The 23,158-nt window shown below is 39.7% G+C and overlaps 1 protein-coding gene across 3 annotated transcripts in view; it reads right to left on the bottom strand.

Moving 5' to 3' along the window:
* Nucleotides 1–23,158, bottom strand: part of NFATC1 (nuclear factor of activated T cells 1) — a 146,623-nt gene that overhangs the window by 28,114 nt on the left and 95,351 nt on the right. For 2 of the 3 annotated variants that reach the window (XM_048840041.2, XM_048840042.2), the window contains exon 9: nt 9,466–10,152. In XM_048840041.2, coding sequence (XP_048695998.1) covers nt 9,466–10,152 — 687 coding nt within the window. The remainder of the gene's footprint in view (nt 1–9,465; nt 10,153–23,158) is intronic. The other variant, XM_048840043.2, reaches the window with a different exon arrangement.

Raw genomic sequence — 23,158 nt, 5'->3', positions numbered from 1 at the left:
ATGTGGAGAATTTCAATAGATGTGGAGAATTTTCAGTGAGCTCAGCCATGGATGGGAATGACACACACCACCACATACACATTCAGGTCAGTCAGGGAAAGGATCTGAATAGTATATAAATATGACTTGTAATCATTTTAGTTTTGTTTCTAATAAATCTTTTGCACTTTCATATTTTTGCAAGCCTCAGAGGTAACAACAACAAAAGCAAGCAGCAGCAGCATTTCCTCCCTCTCTGTCTTATACAGTCTCTAGTAGGTGTTATTTATTTGGTATCCATGAATTTCTGCTCTCAACTGGTCAAAGTGGGTCACATTCCACTATCATTCAGGTTGAACCTCACAGACTTCAAAGGGCTAACAAGGGGACAGAATTTAGTCCACTGTCCAAACCCTACAAATCTTTAGTCCAAGCTTCCACTGAAGTCCATAGTACAGGGGAGGTTTGGCTGAGTAAGAGGTTGGGCGGGGGAACTCTGTGGCTCATTTCCTCCCATTTTGCTTGGGGGCTGTGATTGGATCCACTGATTATGACCTTCTTGTAGCCTGCAGCATGTTTTTCAAGGTAGTCCAAATATTGGAACTACAAATATGGTGCTCCAGGACTATAAAACTCAAGTGTTTGTATATTCTTTCAGCACCATCTCACTTTACCTAATACTCTTTTTTGTGCTATGGTAAGTTAAAAAAAAACAAAAAACCAACAAACCCACACCACACTAAAAGGTCTTTTCAACGTCAAAGTCTGTCTTTGTCACACCAGCAAAGCCCCGGGGCAGGCTCTTTGGTCTGCAATTGAAAGCAGCTAATTTTGTCAAAGAGATATAGGCCCATGCTTTCCCATTACGTGGCTTATTTGCTGATATTTACAATGTTAAGACTGGGCAGCCTTTCCCAGATGTGGAGGACAAGGAGGGCCTACGGGGTGATTCTTTGTGATAAACCTCCTCTTAGCACAGGGGTAGCTCAGGGAAAACAGCTTCCCCTTTGGTGGCAATACAATTAGAATCCCTTAGAAAACTCTGAGACAGGAAAGAACGGGAGTTACTCTATCAAGTAGCTCACTGAGGACAACTGATGCTCAAGCTGCCATAAAGCCTTGCAAAGAAAGCAAGCATACAGCGTCTATTATTGTACCAAAGCTCTGACTGAAAAAGCACAGTTGTCAAGCAGATGTAGATGAAACAATCAACTATGCTGCATACAATTTTCCCAAAAGAGACTCCAGTCTTTGACTGTCTATCAACAACTAGATTTCAATGAATGTGGCTATTATGCATTTTAACTGCTAGCTTTGGGCCTGGTCTACTCCCTGTGAAGCCAAAGGGAATGTTGACTTAAGCAGGAATAGGAGCAGATCTTTTGCTTTTTAGTAATCTAATAACATTATGGCTTGCTAACTGGTAGCAAAGTTCACTGTTCTTGAAGTCAATTAGACTATTTACAGGTGTAAACTTCCTTATATGCCTAGGTGTTGGCAGGATTGGGCTGTATGTTTGTTAAATCTAACTCCTACTAGATATAGCAGGGATCTATGTGTTACTTCTTTTATACTCAAGTCAATGGAGAAAAGGGTTCTTTCTGAAACAACTTCTCCAGATACCTTTTGTCAAGACGGGTCAGGGCACTAGAGTACTGGGACTTTAAGTGGCTCACATGATAATAACTCCTGACCAGCTAACATTGCACAGCTCAATGGTGACACTCTTCAGAAATCTTTTAAACAAATATCATATTCCAAAAATGAGCGCTAGCATCCGAACAAAGCTTTCTCAGGAAAGTCTTTGCTTCTGCAAGCCACAAATTTTCTTTGGCACCAGGCCAGGCTTATAAGCAGACGTAAATGTTACTGAAGCTGAAACGCAGCAAGTCCTTCTCCCCAGCTCACCTAAGAAAACTTTAAAAAACCCTTCCTGTTTGAAACACCAATGCCAATATCCATTACTATGGAAGTAAGAGAATGAATAAGATGTAGAAGTGAGACGTGATTTTTTTTTCATTTAATTGCACAGGGAGTACCAGGGCTGCAGAGTGAAATTGGTATTTAGTTTGAAGAGACGCAGTATGACACAGCCTCAGTGTGCACTTAATGGCCTGAAATGTTTAATGCAAAGGCACACACAATGCAAATATTGTTTCCTGAACACTAAAAATACCATAGGATATCCCTACTGCAAGTTACTGCCAACTGAGACCTTCCTCTTTTTGGATGCCTGCTCACCCTTGTCCCTGCAAAATACCCTCATTCAGTAGCCCTGGATGTGAATGGGAGTTGCGGGCACTCAACCAATCACAGGAGAGATCTCAACACCTTGAAGAATGGGACTCTTAAAGACCTTGTGTTAATGTTCAAAGAAGAAAAACAAAGTTAACCATTAGATTTCACAACACACAGCATCTAAAAGGTTAGCACCAATAGGTTGCATGCACTGGACTGGGCGGAATCAGGAAGTGACACCTGTTCTTGTCGTTTACAGTTTTGGAGGCTCTCTTTTTGTGAGGCTCCAGGGAGATTCTATTCACAAAGACTGCTATGAAGAGTGAAAAGGCAAGCTTGCTATCCTGACCATGTGTGGTTTAGTTTAATGGTCTACCACTCAAACTCAGACATTTATGTCCATTAAAGGTCTGACCCTAATGAATTATTTGAGTCCTTTATATTATTTCTCCTACCCATCAGATATAACCTACATCCTAAATGTTAACGACACAGCACGTTTTACCACACTAGCATGTACACTTTCAACTATCATTAGAAACGAGAAGGATCTCGACTCAGGCATGGGGCCAGGTTTAGTAAAACTTTCCATGAGGAAAGCTTTTTGTTTTCTCCCAGAGCTGCTAGACCAGGCCAACAGGGAGGGAGGGAAAGCTCATATCCAGACTGAAGTGTAGACAGTATTACTGGACTTTGTAGACTACCTGCATGTTGTTCTAATGACATCTGGACTACTGGAAATCAGAGAGTGAACTCAGAAGTTTTCAAAGGCATAATTGTGGCAGCACCAGACTAAACTTAATGCCTTGAGAGCCAATCACTTTAATCACAAAACTGAAATGTATGAAAAAGGATACATTTCAGCAAAAGAATAATTCTGTCTGCTACAGTTCCTGTTCAAATAAACTATATCACCAAATCACGTGCACTTCAGAAATATACGGGGATATAAAAAATGAACATATGGTTTAGAGGCAACCGAATTTCATATATACCGTATTGGAGATATATGGACTTGTCAGACATCTAACAGTGAAACAATATAAGCAATTCATGGGAATGACATTAGCAATAGCTCACATTACATCCACGAGTGAAACTTTTACTTCAAAAGTTATTTTTAAAAGAGCAATGTTTAAAATGAAATGGCTGGGGAGGCTGCAGCTTTCACTAACACTTTACCCGTGGTTTTGCCACTTTTACTTATTATTGGGAGTTTAATGGTCCCAATTTACCTTTTTAGATTAAAAAAAAGAAGTTGAAAAGAGCGCATTCATGGTCAAAGAACGATAAAACTCAGCTGTACCAAGATAATTATGGGGGCAAAAGCCTACTTGTTTTAAAAAGAAGCTGATGATGTGTTTTCAGTAACTGCTGTCAGCCACATACTGAAAAATTCAGACACCTCTTTGTTTATGATGTATATATTCTCGTCACTATGCAGGGAGTTAAACATATACATCCAATAGCATCAAGAGCAGAAGCCAACCCTTTATTTAAAAAAAAAAACAGGGGAAGGGAGGAATTAACTTTCAAAGCAGCAGAAGAGAGTTCTTAAAATCCATAGCACCTGGAATCAGACCCAAAGGAAAAGTGCTAGGAAACAAATTTAAAAACCAGTTAGGACAGAATTTTACCTCAAAAGTCTGAGTCCAAACACTCATGGGCTTTGGGCAAGTTTCAAACTTGAACTTTGTAGCTCAAGCACAACCTTTATTCAAAACATAAATATTGTTTTTTAATTAAAACGTATTTGTTATTGTCTCGGTACTAATTAAAATGAAAACTGGGAGCAGGAATATATTATAACTGTCAAAATGTGTGGAGAAGACAGATCACAATGAAATCCCTTTCCTGTAGGTACCAATGTGTTTCCCCCTTGCTTGCAGAGATATCATTACCAATGAATGCTAAGCCATTTCTTTGATGTTTTTAATGGCAGGAAATAATTCTGCTGTAGCTCAAAAAATGTATCAGTAAGCTGGGGTGCCAATCATAACCCTAATGATGTTTCTTGGCATTAAAACACCTCATTGAATTCTCTCTGTCCTCGCAATATGAAGATTTGGGCTCAATTCTTTGTCCCGCCCAAGCTACACTAGGCACAGGAATGGGAAGTGGGGGCAGGGAAGATGACTTTAAGCCACCTTTGGCCTCCCCTATTCTGAGTTTAACCAAGGGCCTGTCCAGTCCACAGACTAAGTTCTACTTAGCTGCTTATGGCCACAACATCTGAGTAAAGCAACCAGAAGTTCTAACATCTGAGTAAAGCAACCAGAAGTTTGGAAACTTCTCTGAGCCATCTTGGTCAGCAAAACTGAACTGAAAGTACTATCAGAATGGACTTTCTTGTGGTATTTTGGCACAAGTCGTGACTCAGACCAGGAAGGAGAAGCAAACAAAAATATAAAATAAACTTTAACGGAGCATTCACATCTCAGTACATGAAATAATGTTTAGTTCCAGGAATGGACAAAAGGTCAGGTCAGTCCTTAATTTCCCCAAAGCAGCTACTCTTTGGCTAGTTAGTGATAATTCTGTTCTGTATAGCTCATTTGTACTCCAGTGGCCTGGCATGCCAATGACAGCTAACTGTTCCTGGGCCCAGTTCTCCTTCATGTGACAGTTATCTTGAGCCCTGTGAACAATCTTCTGTCTGGCTTTATATTGAAGATCCATTGGCGATAAATCAATGATTCTTAAAACACTTAACAGAATAGAATTTGTGTTTAGCTGTCTGTCTGTCTCATAGGGTTTTCTATAGCTCCTATCACCGTAGTTTCTGAGCTGTTCCCAGGTTAGATCCTCGTGCAATTCATGAAATCTTCTCCCTTCCCCAGTACAGGAGCCTCTGCTTGGGATATACCTCTTTCTTTTTAATAAGGCACCTTTCATATCAAAGATACCCATTGACTTCATTGGGCTTTGGATCAGACCCCGAGTTCAATACCGCTAAGGGAGCAGCCATTAGGCAATCAGCAATATCTCTCTCACACACTGAGTAAGGAGTGTTGGTCAGGGAATGGAGGGCATCTTCTATTCTTTTTGCAAAGAAATATGGAATTTCATGGATGACCACCAGAGACAGGGATAAAAGCTCATTTTAACTCTTTCATCTGAAGGACAACACCTTGAACAGTACCTCAGCCCTTACTACTGCAGTGTCAGCACTGGGAGTCAGCCAAAGTCTTGTTTGGGATTAAATCTCAGCATCATGTGACACAGGAGTGCAAACTGAGGCAGACACGTCAATATTAGTAATATAGTCACATATAGCTCATATTCTTTTTCAAAGGGAGTTTCAAAGGTTTTATAAATGTTTTTGAGACAGATATTCATGTACTGAAACAGGCTACCAATCGAATCAGTAGCCCAGGTGGCAACTGTTGGTTTTTGTTTAAAATGAAATTGCCAAGACCAACACTTACGTGCCAAAATAGAAGCCTCATTGGGTTTTTTCTTTATACCATGTTAGCTGAGTATCATTACACCAACACTGAAACATCATATACAGTGCATATATTTTTATAAACACACTGACTGCTTTTCTGCAAGGACCTCTGTGATGTAGATGGCCTAAGTCTGGAACTACTCCAGACCAAATGAATGAATATTGCTTTGATCCCACGGGCTGAACATGAAAAACTTCTGTTTATTCCAGGTCCAAGATTACTTAAAATGTATTAGAATTAGGGATATATAAATCAAACCAGGAGAAAAAAAAAGGCAAGTTTGTGAGACTCTGGATCAAATGTCACTTTGTGTAACCAGGGTTGGATTTTTAATTTGTCCTGTGGTCACATTAGCATGCTGTCTATCTATTTTAGGGTTTTATACTGCCACCCATCACCGTGGTATCTGAGCACCTTCCATGTAAAATCGATAGCCATAAAAGTTGCTATTGGGCTTCATGGAATCACTGGCACTTCTTCTTTTACAGAGTAGGGCCTTTGGTTTTGATTTCTTATATTTTATTAAATTACTTTTAGGGAGAGGGGGAGTTGGGTGATATATTTTGGGTAGGAGGGAAGGAATGCTGTGCATTAAAATTAACTTATTTTTACGGCTTTTGTATTGTTTATTCACACAAAGATGTAGGAACAAAGTTTAATTAGCTATAACAGTTTGAAGGAGACATGATTGAATCAATGTTTAAATTATAAATCCAAGGTGATTTTAATCTATTTAAAAAAAAGATGAAATTGTCTCCTTATTCCTTGGTTTGACTGGAGTTCTGCTTTTCCACATTCAAAATATTATTACAAAATACATATAGTCTACATAATTCTCCAACAACAAAAAAACACTTGAAGATGGATAAAATACTAATGGGAAATAATGGCGATGGTTTGATGTTAACTGCAGCCAAACAAAAACAAACAAAAAGGTCTTTTTCCTAGATAATCAGACCCACTTTATGATCTCTTTACTCCCAGTGGAGAGTACCTACAATTGGCCCCAATTACTTCAGTGAAACAATTCATGACCGTAATGCACTATTCACTGTGAGCAAAGGTATCATAATCTGGCCCTCACTGAGTAATATATAACTGGGAAACCAAGAGATGTTGCAGTAACCAAGCTGCTCTTCTGAACTATGCCTGTAGGTCAAAATTCCATCCTTCTACAATCGGTCTTTAGGTCTGAGACGGTGGCTCTTTACTGAAACAACCTTATAAAAATTATTCGCTACACTTGCAAGCAATGAGACAGTTAGGGAAGATGGGGCAACCCTAAAAGGACAGACTTCTACTACTACTGTAACTTATGATTAACTGTAATGGGGACTGATAGGGTGTGAGGCGGCACTGGTGAAATGTGAATTTGGTTTTTTTCAAATGTAAAGTGTAATCGATACATAAAACAAAACATTATTATTGGCACTAGCCCATAAAACGTAATAGAAATAATAAGCAGCAATAAAATTGCCACTGACAGGAAGGGAAGTAAACAGTGTAAATCAGTTGGAAAGAAAGAGATGAGGTGGGAAAGGAGACATAACATTATAGTTGTGAGAAAAGTTTGTCAGGTACATTTCTGGGAGTCAGATGTTGATGCAATTGGGAGAATTTCCGCTGTCCCTTAAATATGTATTATTATGCTACCACTGCTTTTAGAGAGTGATCCTTAATTTGTGGAAGTAAGGTAACAATAGATTCGAGTATTTTCCTTTTACTATTAATAAAAGCAGGGATTGTTTCTCTGTCTCTAGTTCTGTGGCTAGTCACAGAATGGCTTTAAATAGTATGATACATACTGAAGTATGGATTTCATTATCTGGCTACAATGATCGGTGACTGCAAAGTAATTACTGTGCCAAAGTCATTTATGCTATGTCAGAGAAAATGAGCGTGGGGTGGGGAAATGAAATTCTCTTTTCCAGAACACAGAGCATCAACAGAGTAGCCCTGTGACATCTACTGCAAGCTAGGAGCTGTAGCAGGTTCTGAGATTGCTATGCTCCTCTTCACTGGGGGGGGCAGTTCTGGCTAGTGGATCTGTGCACCCCTGCATCCAACATTCCCGAGCCCCAACCATGGCCCTCCAATGGGGAGCAGCAGAGAACCCTTCTGAATGCTGAGGGGGGGTTCTCCCAGTGGGACTGCACCAATTGCCCAGCCTATCAGTGTGGCCTAGAATGAGAGAGTTCTGATATTCCGATATTTCTCTCTTCCAAAATGATCCTTTTAATTTTTTTATTAGTTGTAAAATAAATAAATTGCATTAAACAAAAAAGGAAGAGCGGGGATGATGGGTATAATTTGTGGAGGGGTAATGTGCTGCTTTTCTGGAGGCATAGTTACATGGTGGCTACTGATATGGATTGAATCTCCAAGATTATTATATATAGATCCTAGCTGTTAGTCTTGTGAGCAGTCCCACCCTGGGTAATCTTTGTTTTCTATCAATCTTTCATTTGATTGGGGCACTTTACTTCTTGTTTATTTCATTTTGGGGGTTGCATCAGCTTTAATCTTGTTTCTCATAGCAGTATGCATGTGGAAAAAGTGGATAATGTCTATATGAAGACTAGCCTGTCCTCAGCATAGAAAGAAATGCAGTGAAGTTGTGTAACAGCCATGTAAAACTTTAATGAACTGTGCTCCTAATTAGGAAAATTCCTTCGATTTGTCTGTCATGTAACTGATTAGGATCTCTATTAAGGAAAGATGTTTTCCCAGAACTGAAAAGCAAAATGCTGTTATTCAAACTCAAAAATACTAATTTTTTTATCCTAATTCAGCAAGTATCATGCAGTTTGAAATCAAATGAATAACTGTCCCCAAAATTATATTAAAAAGTAAAATTAATTGTCTTTTGTTATAATTTCTCCCTGAAAGACAATCATATTTAGAAGCTCCTTGGTACCAATTACTGTAGTTTCAATACAGACATTCATTTTCAAAATAGCATAGAATATTATATACAAATATATTGCTATTGAAAGGGAGATCACATATTGCATTAAGGTGAAGGTTCAGAAGACTACTGGGATACTTAGTGGTAAGTGCTAAATCACAGTTCAGGGAGGTCATATAATCAAATTCCAGATTACCCTCTTTATTATGTTTCATTAATAAATCTTTGGAAACCAAAGTCTGACAAGTTCATCACAGCATTTTAACAGTTGAGTGGTACATGTTAGTGGGTATATATATATATATATATATATATATATATATATATATATATATATATATAATCTTACAAACTAAAAAAACATCGGCTACAAATCTATAGTAGGAACTAAAGAAAAAAGTCTTAACTGCAGATGCCACCAGACTGAAAAGCCATCAGCTGAAGGACATGCCTCAGTTTTTAATTTGAGTTCTCTCAGCTGAAATAGAGCAGTTTATTATTTAGTTCCAGTTAGCAGATTTGTGTATCTGAAGTTTCATTGCATTACGAACAGGACAATGTTAAATATGTTTTCACTGCCATTCCACAGGTCACTGGCATAGGCAGAAACCAAGACCATATGGTTAAGATTATTGCAATGTAGCTATTGGTCATGCAGCTAGCTCTACAGTGACTAACAGCATTTAATGCTTCAAAATACAGTTTCGTTATTGCAAACAAAATTAAAGAACTCTTTCTCAGACAGAGAACATCAGAGCAAAATTCTGCACCATTCCACAAAGCTGTTAATTTGCACTTTCTTCCATCAGAATTCTGAAGGGGGTTAAAAGAACTCACTGATATAGCAATATGGTTGAATGCAAACCTCTACAGCTGTGGAAGACTTACCATCATCCAGGTACAACTGGTCCAATTCCTCAGGTTCTCGCTTGATCATTACAGGAATAGGGGCCAAATTATGATTACTGTCCTCATGCAACTCTGGCAATGACAGTGGTTGGTTTGTTGGAGACTCATTTCTTTGAACCTTCGGCAGTTGGTGCTGCTGTTGACCCATTATGGATGAGTGAGTTGGACTGCAGGACTGCAAATAGGTTGGCTCTTGGGTAACAGACGGAACTGGAGAAGAGGGACTGTTGGGATAGAGTGTTTGTTGGTAACCAAGGGAACAGCTACTGCTCAGATGTTGACTCACCTGCGGCTGCAGCATGATGAGAGATGATTGCTCTGGAGAACTTGGGTGCACAACTATAGACCTTGGCACTTCCTGTATGGTGGGGACACCTCCAGCGGGCTGCTGAAGTCCTAGGTGACTGTGGCCCGGGTTGGTGATGCACTTGTAAGCAGAAGATGAAAGATCATGCAGCTTGGGGCTTGAGTTGGGGGAAGATGACATCACAGTGTTTCTCTGCTGACAGGAAGTGAAGCCAGCCACAAGGCACGAACCAGGATCAGGAGGCATCATGATCTGCTGGCTGTAGTATGGTTTAGAGAGAGGGTTTAATCCTTGGTTCATTGGTCCACAGGTTTGAGCAGGCTCATAGTCATCACTGGGTTCTGTTTTTATAATTGGAACTGTTAAGAGAAAAAAAGTTTTAAATAAACATGAGTTGCATATTGGTATGATCAAGTTGGCTTGTGGCTAGGATACCCTTTGCAAAACAAACAACGTCTTGAATAAGACTCTCTGTGTCTTTTGCTTAGTTCTCCCACCCTATAAAAAAAAATGAATGAGTCATCAGCTCAAGAAAGTCACAGCTGGTTTTAATATTGAAAAGGACTATTTTCTTTGGACTCTCCTTCAGCACTAATGTGCTATAAAAATCTATTTGCAAATAGCTGTGCTGCAGTAGAAGCCTTGGACCCAAGGGCTCCATGGATTTGTAGTAATCAAAGCAAAAATTTTAACTTGGATGTACTACTGCATTTCTAGTGCTACTGATGGCCCATTTGATAAATGTCTCCACATTTGGTAAACTCAAGAATAATAAGGTAGAGATGGGGCTTTCAGAGTTCAACAGAAATAAAATTGCAAAGATAAATTACAATATTGTTATGGACAAGGAGTTTTTGATTATAAGGCTTTTTTTTTTTTTGGAAAGACCAGGAATCTCATTTATTTTTTCTTTTACATAACTGTGTTTAATCTCTGCTTCCTGCTACCCAGCCAATGGGTGTAAAATATTCAACAAGTTGGAGCGAGCTCCCAGAGATCACAAGTTGTATCCAAACTACCAATGCCAACTCTGGGAGAATGTTAGTCCGGACTCTGCATACCAAGAAGAAACCTGCTCCTGTTATGGACAAATTGTTTCCTCCATCTCCTGCCCCAAAGGTGTGCTGAAGAGGCTGTACCTGTCAGTCATGGAGAGAACGCTCTGCTCTGAAACATGAAGGGTGACTGGCATGGAATTTGCTACTTCAGCAGACCTTTGAGCATGAAAAAAAATCTTGAGCCTCTCTCTAATAAAGGCAATTCAGAGGGGAGAGAGGACTTTGCCTTTCCTGGATATCCAGCAACACATGAAGTTGACAGGGAAAAGACTCCCACTTCCTAGATCAGATGAACTATAAATTAGAAGGGCCAGGTAGGCCTCTATGGCCCAGATTTTTAAAGGTATTTAAGCATTCAGAACTGCAACACATAACTGATTTAGTAGTCTAAATCTCATTTGCAGAAGGGAGTTAGGCACTTAGAGCCTAAATTCTATTGACTATCAATGGGGTTTTTGCTCCCAAGTGTCTTAATCCCTTTTGAAAATGAGATTTGAGCTTCTAAATCAGTTAGGCATTGCAATGCTGAGCACAGTAATGCCTAAACACCTTTAATAATCTGGGCCTAAATGACTTCAAGGAGTTTGAATAAACATATTTATTCTAGGCAGACCCAAACTTAAATACAGAGAGCAGTGATTTTGGATTCATGTGAGGGTTTATCTTCTTGCCCTAATAAAAGCCTGCAGAGACTTTCATAGCTCTTAGGCACTGCTAGCAATTTATGACAATATCATGGGATATCTGTTAGGGTATAAAAATAACTAGTCTGCTAGGGTAGAGTAGATACCAATGAAATATCTCTGGGTACTGTGATCTAACAATTCAGTTTCAAGTGTATGCATGTGTTTGAGGATTTTGAACCTTTAAAAGAGCTTTTAGTCCATTTAATATGCGTGCATATATTAGCTATAGTTAACTTCTTTTAATGCTCTCAATTTTTACTTCTGGTGAATGCACTTTGCTACCCTTGTTTTATAACCTTCTAGTCCCTTGTTAATTTTGCTCCTTCTATATTGTTTTACACACAGATGCTTGCAACACTTGCTTCAAGATTTCTTGGGCTACTAGTAAAAACATGCTTAAATACATAACAGATGCACGAGTGCCATTCAAGATGCATGTGTTACGGATAATGGACTGTCATCAGATTCCTCCTTCTCCTATTTTCACCTGCTCACATGCTGCATGCTAGTTAGCATGGTTCAGAATGTACTAGTTGCAGGGAAGGAGATTCCAGGTTCAAGGACAGCTTTATAAAACCCAGATTATGCCCTTTATGAAAACACAAGACCAAAGAAACACACCTCAATAAACAGAGAAGCATAGAGACTGTAAGAAAATACCTTTCACAAGATCCTCATGTGTTTTACATTAGGTTCACTGTCCTAGCACAAAGCCTGGCACAGCTGGAAATACGAGGATCGCTGAATACTGAATTTTCCCAATATATCACAGTTATAGAAACACCTGTGCTAAGTAATTCCAAATTAATCCACTGACAATTCAGTGCTCAATAACCCTTGCAGTATCTCATTCATTTAAAACTATGAGTCTATGGGTATGTCTACGCTGCAATTAGACACCTGCAGCTGGCCCATGCCAGATGACCCGGGCTCATGAGGCTGCTTAACTGCAGTGTAGACATTCTGACTCGGACTGCAGCCCAGCCTCTGGGACCTTCCCACCTTGCGGTCTGGACACACCCTATGAATCTTATGATGTTGAATGGTGGCACATGGGGCTGGTGGGCGAAGCATTGAGGAATACTGATTCTATGACAATGGTGGGCAACCTGCAGCCCATGGGCCGCATGCAACCCATCAGGGTAATCTGATTGTGAGCTGTGAGACATTTTGCTGACATTGACCATCTGCCAGCATGGCCCCTCCCCCCCTCCAGCTCTCAATGGCTGCAGTTTGCCATTCCTGGCCAATGGGAGCTGCGGGAAGTGGCAGGCCGCAGGGTCATGCTGACCGCCGCTTCCTGCAGATCCCATTGGCAGGGAAAGGCATACCACGGCCACTGGGAGCTGTGGGGGGCCGTGCCTGCGGAGAGTCAATGTCAGCAAAATGTCTGGCGGCCTGCAATCAGAATATCCTGATGCGAGTGGCCCACCACTGTTCTATTACCTCAGGTTGTTCTTTTTCACACCCTTCGCAGTGCACACCTTTGCTTCCTCACTTAGCAATATGTATATTTCCTTGTTTCCATCTTCAGCACATTTATAAAGGGGCCACTCAGTCAAGGTCATATTCAGTAGCAAAGTGAATGGTGGGGAAAGTTATGTGTTGATAAGTCTGGCTTCAGTCTTCAGCTGCAACAAACTTATCGCTGCTACATCTGAGGAGGGTGGCTTTCCACTCTTCTGATCCTGGGCCAGCCTGGGGCTGAAAAGGCCCCCAGAATAATTTAGAACAGCCTGTAGCTGTGCAATTGAAGGTTTGGCCCTCAAAATGCCTCCTATACAGAAGTGTGTGTGGGAGGCTGGCTATCTCAGCTTTGCACAACTTGAGGATGTGGTCTAAAGGGAATCCTTGGCTGCCCTTTTCTGGCTTTCCAGCTGCTTTGCACTGTCTCAGTAGCTGAACGGGGGAAAGGATTCAGCCCTCAATGTGGGCCTGATTCACCACTGGTTTACTCCAGCTCTACATTGGTGTAACTCCATTTACTGCACTGTCAGACAACTGATGTAAGGCAGTTCTGAATGAGCCGACAGAGACATGCTAACTTTGTGTTCAGTGGAGTCACACTGGTATACAACTGGAGTAATACAGAGGTGGATCAGGCCCCACAATGATGAGTAGGTGTAATCTACAGGATGTAGTGTGGCACAAGAGTGAGTTTGTAGCCGGAAAAGTAACCAATGGGATGATGTAAGAAGGTGAAAAGACAAAGTCTGGGTCCTGCTTAATCTTACACCCCGTTTGTTGCTTTTCTTGCTACAAACCCACTTCCTCCACCTCCATTAGCATGCAAGCCACAGCAACTTACACAGATTTACTGATGTCAGTTACACCAACTTTTGTGCACCTCTTAATTTATGATGTCTCTAGGTAAATAGTGGCTACTTGGACATGTAGTTGGAGGTTTCTGAACTAGTTCAGCTAAATCTTGTCTATTAAATCCCCCAAAGTGTTTTTCCAGTGTAATAAAAAGGTCCTCTGTGTTAAATACTGTTTATCTGCTAATATCATTACTAATACAGGTATTGTACTGGGAGAGGGAAAAAAAGCATTAATGCTGAAATTGCTAAAGAATGCGGGCCTGATTCTCCACTGCCTTGCACCTTTTACAAGTCTTTTACACGTGTGTAAAATGAGAGTAAAAAATTCTACCAAATAACGACAGTAGCATTTACTCCACTTCTACAGATGTATAAATATCTTCACTAGGTACAAGACAAGAGAATTAGGCCCTGTGGGATCTTTGTTTTCAAGGAAAGAGCTAGAAGAAGAGCTAGAATCACATTTGTAAAGATGAGTGTGTCTGCAGAAAGGAGCTGATGAAAACTATTACAGTTAGTTTTCTTATCAGGCCTTAGTCTCTTTATAGGAATGGATGGCTATATTACTTGCCTTGTAGAGGACAGATGTGCCACGGATTGCTACACTAAGACATACTGCAGTGTATTTGTGACATTCCATCCAGTATCTGCTTCTGTCCAGCATATGTAACGCTGTCAAGTGGAATAGCAAAAGCTGGTAACATACAGCAGCTGATACTTTTCAGATGGAGTTTAGAAGAAACCGTGGCTTTGATTCTCCACTGCGTGGCCATTCTGTGAGTGATTTGCACCTGTGCAAAGCTGGTATAAAAGGCTACTGGTCAGAAGAATGGTGTTTTGCATTCATTTTGCAAATGAATACACAGGGGACGATCAGGTCTCATATATTTTATGCACATCCTCAAAAAATTAATTAAGGGCATTTATTCTTCTCTCTGGCCTGTCTCTAGTTTTATCACAGGATGCTCTGTTTGTGGAATCAGTTTATTATCCTGGAAACCAGAGCATTTCTTTAGACCACAAACAAGTTACAAGTATTTGCTTTGTCACATTATAAGGCTAAGAAGGGCCTCACATACCGGCTAATGGATATCCCCATCCCTACTGTCCTTTCATGACCTTTATTTGGGTCAAGCGAACAGCATAGCTCCACAGATGTCTTTGGATAGGTCTACACTGCAGCTGGGAGATGTGATTCCCAGCATGGCACTAGCTCACTTTAAGCTGGCACACTAAAAATAGCAGTGTGGACGTTGTAGCCCTGGTGGAAACCCAGGCTAGCCACCCGAGTTCAACCCTGCCGACTCCCTGGGATGGAGCTCAGGCAGCTCGCCCAAGCCACCACCTGTGCCGCTACGTTCACACTGCTATTTTTAGCACACTAGCACAAGTCTGTCTACCCATGCTGGCAATCACACACCCCTAGCTGCAGCATAGAATCTAGACATTCCCAATGGAGCCACACTAGTTTACACAAGCAGCCTGGCCCCATAAATATTGCATTATGAAGACATCTTCTTCTAGCTTAGGCACCAATCCAGTGCATTCCTTTGCCATGGCTGTGGCAGGTCAACAGCCAACAGGAGAGCAGTGGTAAAGCATGATGTGTCTAACACCATTTACCTTATGTCTTATATTCATGCTAACTTCCAACCTTTAGAACCAACCTGAGGCCAGATACCTGGTACTAAGTCTCAAATGCACCCTTCAGAAGGCATAATTTTCCATTAAGCTAATTGCTGGGCCTCTGTCATTCAGTTTTGGGACTCCTATGACTCTTAGATTGTTTTGCTTCATGTGACATAAGATTCCCCATATTATGTGTGGAGAGAAGCCATGTGATACCAAGAATATGATTAATAGCTCTGGAGTTAATATTTAACAGAAAACAGTATTAACCCAATCTACTTTAAACTATCAGGTCAAATATTTAAAATTGGCTATCAGCTCAAATGTCTTCTTTAAATGACACCAAGCTGAAAGAGACACTGCGATTCTAGCTACAAAACAGTGTTAAAATGACAAACAACAAAAAGCCCTGCAGCTGTTCAGAATCTATCAGCACTATTAGCATGAACAGGACTATTTTTTAATTTAATACAGCCGTCTCAAATGTCAATAAGCATGCTGTTTTAGGGCTGCTTTGTGGTGGTGAGATAACACTCTGCACTGCAGACTCTCAGCTCATTACAATGAAAAATTAAAAACTGAATTTGCTCCACTCTGAAACGTACCATTAACAAATTACCACAATGAGATCACAGTTTATAAAAGACAAAATAACAAACATGATGCCTGATCCTGCAAAGACTAGTGCATGGGAGTAATTTTACTCACTTGAGTAATCCCAAGCCTTTGCAAAGATCAGGTTCTTACTGTGCAAAGGAATGATAAATATATTTGATTTATCATTTTTAATTATTTAAAAATACTTGCTTTTATATAATGCACTAGATTGGTCTACTGATGATATTGGACGGTCCATAATTTGAAATACTAAAATATGAAAATGTTCAAAGTTCTAAATTAATCTGACAAACATAGTAACTGTGCTAATTGTTTTTAAATGGCTTGATGATGATATCACCTTAGGCTGCTGGACTTGTGTCATTATGTCATTTCATTTAATGTGAAAGTCTGAGAACCATGTGTTGGCAGCAGCACTGGCTATAATAAATCAAAGCTACTTCCAATTCTTGCTCAGAAAGACAAGCATTTATGACATCATATCAAGTCACTAGGCTTAAGACAATGGCCTTCTGTGTGGGTTTGAATGTGGGAGAAATATTTCAGTTAGTGTTGCAAGCCTGGATTTAACTGAAAGGTTTTTCTTAGAAGGTAAAAAGTTAATATATCAAACTTTGAAGAAAAATAATAAATCATGCACATTTACGAGAGGGTTCCTAAAAGCTTTTAAAATGTACATATATGTACATACATATATAGACAATTCTAACAAGTCTGTTTGCTTTTACATTTTAGCAATCCAGATGGTTTTTTAAAAAACCCTTTTTTTTTTCATTATTAACACAAATGAACAGAGAAAATATAATCATTTCAATTATACAGATGTTTATCCTTATTAACTGTAACCTAATCAAGTCACATTTCCACACATGTATTAACAATCCAGACATTTATTGCCCTATAATATATTTATTTTGCTCTTGGTTTGATAGAGCATATCAAACAAAACATCCACCGTTCAAGGTGCAGAATATGATGTATTCGTCTGGAACCTATTTACAAATTTTGGATACTGTATTAAAAATAGCTACATAATTTTTTCATCACTTACACACAGAAAATTCTTGAATTTTGGGAATAAATGTCTCACCACTAGTGACAATTTAGGCTGGCATTTTCAAAGGAGCGTAAAAGAATTTTAGGACAAAATTCTCCTGCAGGTCAAATTGGAAGAGATATTGGGGTTGGGTTTTTTTTTGCCTTTTTCTGCAGCATGGGGCCTGGGATGTTTGCTAGTTGAACTAGAGTAAATGGTGGATTCTATGTAACTTGAGGTGTTTATATCAAGAATTGATGACTTCAGTAACTCAGCCAGAGGTTATGGACATATTACAGTAGTGGGTAGGTGAGGTTCTGTGGCCTGCAATGTGCAGGAGGTCAGACTAGATAATCATGATGGTGCCTTCTTAACGTCTGTGATTGAGATGGGCAGCTAAATGGTATATGTGCCTTTGAAAAGCTCTCTCATCAAGTAGTCTTGATCCAAACAGAACAACCCTGATACAGAGAATCAGACATCCCTCCAGAAGATACCACACTTGTCATCTCATTTGCTACTGGTCTAGAAGTCTCTTAATTCTCACTAATTTAGAAATGGTTATCAATTTGGACCCACTTTTACTTACCTTTTAAGCATATTTTTGTTACTACAATACACCTAGGATTTCACCCCAAGTTTTGATTTTTAAGCAAAAGTTAGTGCTGGTGAGAAGTGACAAATTGTTCTCCCTAAAGCTTGACATCTCCTGCTTTACTATATAACAGCTGCAGAGAGAATGCAAACTTCCTCACAATACTCTGTCAGGGTGTCTCAGCTCTCTCATGGAGGGACTAACAGTTCTAGCGATTAAGACAATAGCTCAGTCTACAGGCCCATTCAGTTCTTGGACTCTCTGCTGAGATTCTCAACAAAAGTGCTTTTTGAGATGGTGCGTGATGTGGACATTTTCCACTAGGAACTGTATTAACCAATTCATTCCTAATGGTCACCAAACAACCCTCAGATTGTAACATCTTGGGGCAGAACTGAAGCAGTGCCGCAGAAATGAAAGGTACCTGAGCACTCTAGACCCTTTAAGTCGTTTATGTGCACAGCAGCACCACTACATAGGAAACCAACCTGTGCTCTTTCAATAATTGTAGGGATTATGTAAACTGTGGCTTCTTTTTTGCCTCTGCTTAGCTGACAACTAGCATTGTGTGATTAACAAAGGAGAACCTAAAGACATCCCATTAAAAATTCTTCTCTCAGCCAACAGATATTCACTAAGGAAAGAGGAATGAAAATACAGAAGCATTCTAGGAATTGAGAGAAGGGAGGGGGAAAAGGAAGCAATCTTTGAAAAAACACATAGGTCATTTAATCTATTTTTAATTTTTTCATTTTGAAAAAGATACATTTTCTGAAGGACTAAGGCTAGGTTTTAAAAACCAACAAAACAAAAAACAGATGAGTCACCACTGGGGCACAGCACTCAGGTGACAATGTGGCCCATGCACTACGTCCATTTTCCCCTACTGCATTTGTCCTCACCTATTTGTAAACACCAGGGCCTAGATGGCTATGGTGGTGGTAGTGGTGGGGTGGGAATGACAATGCTTTACTATTTATTGGGCCTACAAAGTATGTCTTGAGTAACTTCAGTCATTGACCCAGAGTCCCTGGGATGGCCGAGCTGAGCTTGGCGAAAGACTAGAGGAGGGAGAGGGAAGGGGGAGGGAATATGAAATAAACCTAGTTTTAAACCACGTTTATTCACCCCTGAATAAACCAGGCTCTGGCATAAATTACTCTCAGGTATTCAGGGATCACCGGAGCACCCACACAAGGCCCTCCCCTCCCCTCCCCTGCTGTACCCTCTATGTCAGAGGCATGTTGGGGTAATAGCTACTGGAACCCCTCTATGATGGCGGGATAGAGGAAGGTTGTCTTTTTGCCAGCTTTATGACTGCTCTACACCCCAAAAACAATATTAAGCAGACTAACACAGACTAGGATCTGGCCTGCTGGGTCTTCTACGGAGTGATGGGATTCAACTGTCTGAAACAGTACACAGCCCTGGGGCCCAGTTCTAATCTCAGGTATTATTGTGATGGCCACTAATAGAGGAAACTGAAGAGATCTGTCTTGCTTCCACCAGTGTGAATCAGAAATTGCTCATTTACGGGGTTCATTTGATTGCTGCCCCCATTTAGGGAAAGAAATCAGATACCTTTAAAGCTGATTGGTTGCTTTCCCTACTCACAAGTAGCAGTGCTAGAAACACAGAAACGTAGGGCTGGAAGGGACCTCAAAAGGTCATCAAAGTCAGCTCCCTGCGCGGAGGCAGGACCAAGTAAACCTAAACCATCCCTGACAACATGTCTGTCCAACTTGTTCTTCAAAACTTCCAGTGACAGAGATTCCACAACCTCCCTTGGAAGCCTATTCCAGTGCTTAACTATCCTTATAATTAGAAGGTTTTTCCTCATATCTAACCTAAATCTCCCTTCCTGCAGATTAAGCCCATTACTTCTTGTCCTACCTTCAGTGGACATGGAGACTAATTGAAATCACAGTACTCTTTATAATAACCCTTAACATAGTTGAAGACTGTTCTCGGGTCCTCCCACCAATCTTTTCTCAAAACTAAACATGTGGAGGCTTTTTTTTATTTTTATTTTTAACCTTTTATCCTTTTTGTTGCTCTCGTTTGGTCTTTCTCCAATTTGTCCACATCTTTCTTAAAGTTTAACACCTAGAACCGGACACAATACTCTAACTAAGGCCTCACTGGTACCGAGTAGAGTGGGACAACTACCTCTTGTGTTGTACATATGACTTTCCTGGTAATACACCCCAGAATGATATTAGCCTTTTTCACAGCTGCATCACATTGTTGATTCAGATTCAGTTTTTGATCCATGATAACCCTCAGATCCTTTTCAGCAGTACTATGACCTAGCCAGTTATTCCCCATTTTGTAGTTATGCACTTGATTTTCCCTCCACAGAGTGCTGTACTTTGCACTTGTCTTTACTGAATTTCATCTTGTTAATTTCAAAGCAATTCTCCAATTACTGAGCATGATTGTCCTGTACATTTCTATGTGTCTGTTTTTAAGGGCTCTGATGTGTGTGTATATGTAGGCATAGTATCCAAATAGACATGATCTAGGCACAGGATTTCAGTCTATAATCTCATTTTGTGTATATTCTCAGACAGCATCATTATCTGAGTCGAAAGTACTTTCAGATAATTCAATTACTAAATGCTTTTCAACTGCTGTTAAACTATTAGGTTGTTCAACACATATTCAAATGAAGACAAGATACTACATGTTGTAGAGACATGTGCACTCTGTTAAACTGGAGGGATAGCCCAGGGACATCTGATTGGTGTGCTTGTTAATAATGAAGAGAGAGTATATATCACATTTCTTTGAATACTGGGGGGGGGGGGGAAGAGAGTTCTAAGAGACACGATTAATGTCTTATGATAGAAAATAAATCATACAACTTTGACAAGAGTAAATCAAGTCAAAATATGATTTTAAAAAACATGTGAAACAAGTTAGAGCTTTCTTTCTATTTTTTTATTTTTTTTTAAAACAAAACTTTCCTGTTGTTAGATCTTTATGGTCTCCAAATCCTTTGCCTTTGTCTGTGTGACCCAGTTGCAATCCAAAATAATGTGGCTTGAGCACTCGGGATGTTGTCTGAAAGTTCTGAGTTGGAACTAGATGTCTGGTTAGTTGGAATAGATTAATTTAGGTCTGAAATGGGACTTGTGTCATCAAGAGATCTTGTGATCATCTCATATAGCAAATGTTCCTTTTTTGCTGCATGGAGGAAAGAAGATTTAGCCTACCTAGAAAAGAAAAGCAACACCAATGTCTTTCTCTTAAAATATTCCTACTGATGTGAAGGTCTGCTTTCCAGTTTCACAGCCTATATGCCAACTTCATTGGTGTTCTCACTGCATAATATTTAGTTGTATGCACTATGACTAAAGTTGGAAGTTTGACGATGCACATAAATGTAACATTGGTAAAAGTGACTGGTTTTCATGACATGTCAGTTTGTCAATACATATAAATACTAGGGCTGTAAACGATTAAACATTAATTGTGATTAATCACGAGATTAAAAAATAATCACAGTTTTAGTCACACTGTTAAACAATAATAGAATACCGTTTATTTAAAATTTTTATATGTTTTCTACATTTTCAAATATATTGATTTCAATTACAACAGAATACGAAGTGTACAGGGCTCACTTTATATTATTATTTTTTATTACAAATATTTGCACTGTGAAAAGATAAAAGAAATAGTATTTTTTAATTCACCTCATACAAGTATTGTAGTGCAATCTCTTTATTGTGAAAATGCAGCTTACAAATGTAGAATTTTTTTTACATTACTGCACTCAAAAATAAAACAATGTAAAATTTTAGAGACTACAAGTCCACTCAGTCCTTGTTGTTTAGCGAATTGAGTTTGCATGGCACTGTTGTAGCTGGCTTTGCAAGGTATTTACGTGTCAGACATGCTCAACATTTGTATGGCCCTTCATGCTTCAACCACCATTCCAGAGGACATGCTTACATGCTGATGACAAGTTCTGGTCAATAACGATCCAAAGCAGCACGGACTAACGCACATTCATTTTCATCATCTGAGTCAGATGCCACCAGCAGAAGGTTGATTTTCTTTTTTGGTTGCTCAGATTCTGTAGTTTCTGCATCGGAGTGTTGCTCTTTTAAGACTTCTGAAAGCATGTTCCATACCTTGTCCCTCTCAAATTTTGGAAGGCACTTCAGCTTCTTAAACTTTGGGTTGAGTGCTATAGCTGTCTTTAGAAATATCATATTGGTACCTTCTTTGCGTTTTGTCAAATCTGCAATGAAAGTGTTCTTAAATCGAACTACATGTGCTGGGTCGTCATCTGAGACTGCCATAACACGAAATATATGGCAGAATGTGGGTAAAACCACAGAGCAGGAGACATACAATTCTCCCCCCAAAGAGTTCAGTTAAAAATTTAATGAATGCATTATTTTTTTAACGAGTGTCATCAGCATAGAAGCATGTCCTCTGGAATGGTGGCCGAAGCATGAAGGAGCCTACAAATGTTTAGCACAGTGGTGGACAACCTGATTCCCGCATGCGGCCCATTAGGGTAATCTGATTGTGGGCCACGAGACATTTTGCTGACATTGACCGTCTACAGGCACGGCCCTCCGCAACTCCCAGTGGCTGCCAGAGGCCTGCCACTTCCCGCAGCTCCCATTGGCTGTGAACGGCGAACCGCAGCCACTGGGGTTTCGGGGGGCCATGCCTGCGGACGGTCAACATCAGCAAAATTTCTTGCGGCCCACAGTCAGATTATCCTAATGGGAGGAATGTGGCCCATGGGCCGCAGGTTGCCCAATGCTGGTTTAGAATATTTGTCATGTAAAATACCTTGCAAACTGGCGACAAAAGTGCCATACGAATGCTTGGCCTGTTCTCACTTTCAGGTGACATTGTAAATAAGAAGTGGGCAGCATTATCTCTGTAAATGTAAACAAATTTGTTTGTTTTAGCGATTGGCTGAACAAGAAATAGGACTGAATGGACTTGTAGGCTCTAAAGTTTTATGTTGTTTTGTTTTTGAGTGCAGTTATGTAACCGAGAAAAATCTACATCTGTAAATTGCATTTTCACAATAAAGAGGTTGACTTGTACTTGTCTAAGGTGAAGTGTATAAGGTGTAGTACTTGTATAAGGTGAATTGAAAAATACTATTTCTTTTATCTTTTTTACAGTGCAAATATTTGTAATAAAAATAATATAAAGTGAGCACTGTACACTTTGTATTCTGTGCTGTAACTGAAATCAATATATTTGAAAATGTAGAAAAAAATCCAAAAAATATTTATAATAAATTTAAGTTGGCATCCTATTATTGTTTAACAGTGCGATTAAAACTGTGATTAATCGCGATTAATTTTTAAAATAGAGTTAATTTGTTTTGAGTTAATCACTTGTGTTAAGTGTGATTAATTGACAGCCCTAATAAATATAC

The sequence above is a fragment of the Caretta caretta genome, chromosome 2, assembly GCF_965140235.1.
Source record: "Caretta caretta isolate rCarCar2 chromosome 2, rCarCar1.hap1, whole genome shotgun sequence".
NCBI lineage: Eukaryota > Metazoa > Chordata > Testudines > Cheloniidae > Caretta > Caretta caretta.
The sequence above is the reverse complement of the archived record's forward strand: the minus strand, read 5'-3'. Positions and strand labels throughout refer to the sequence as shown.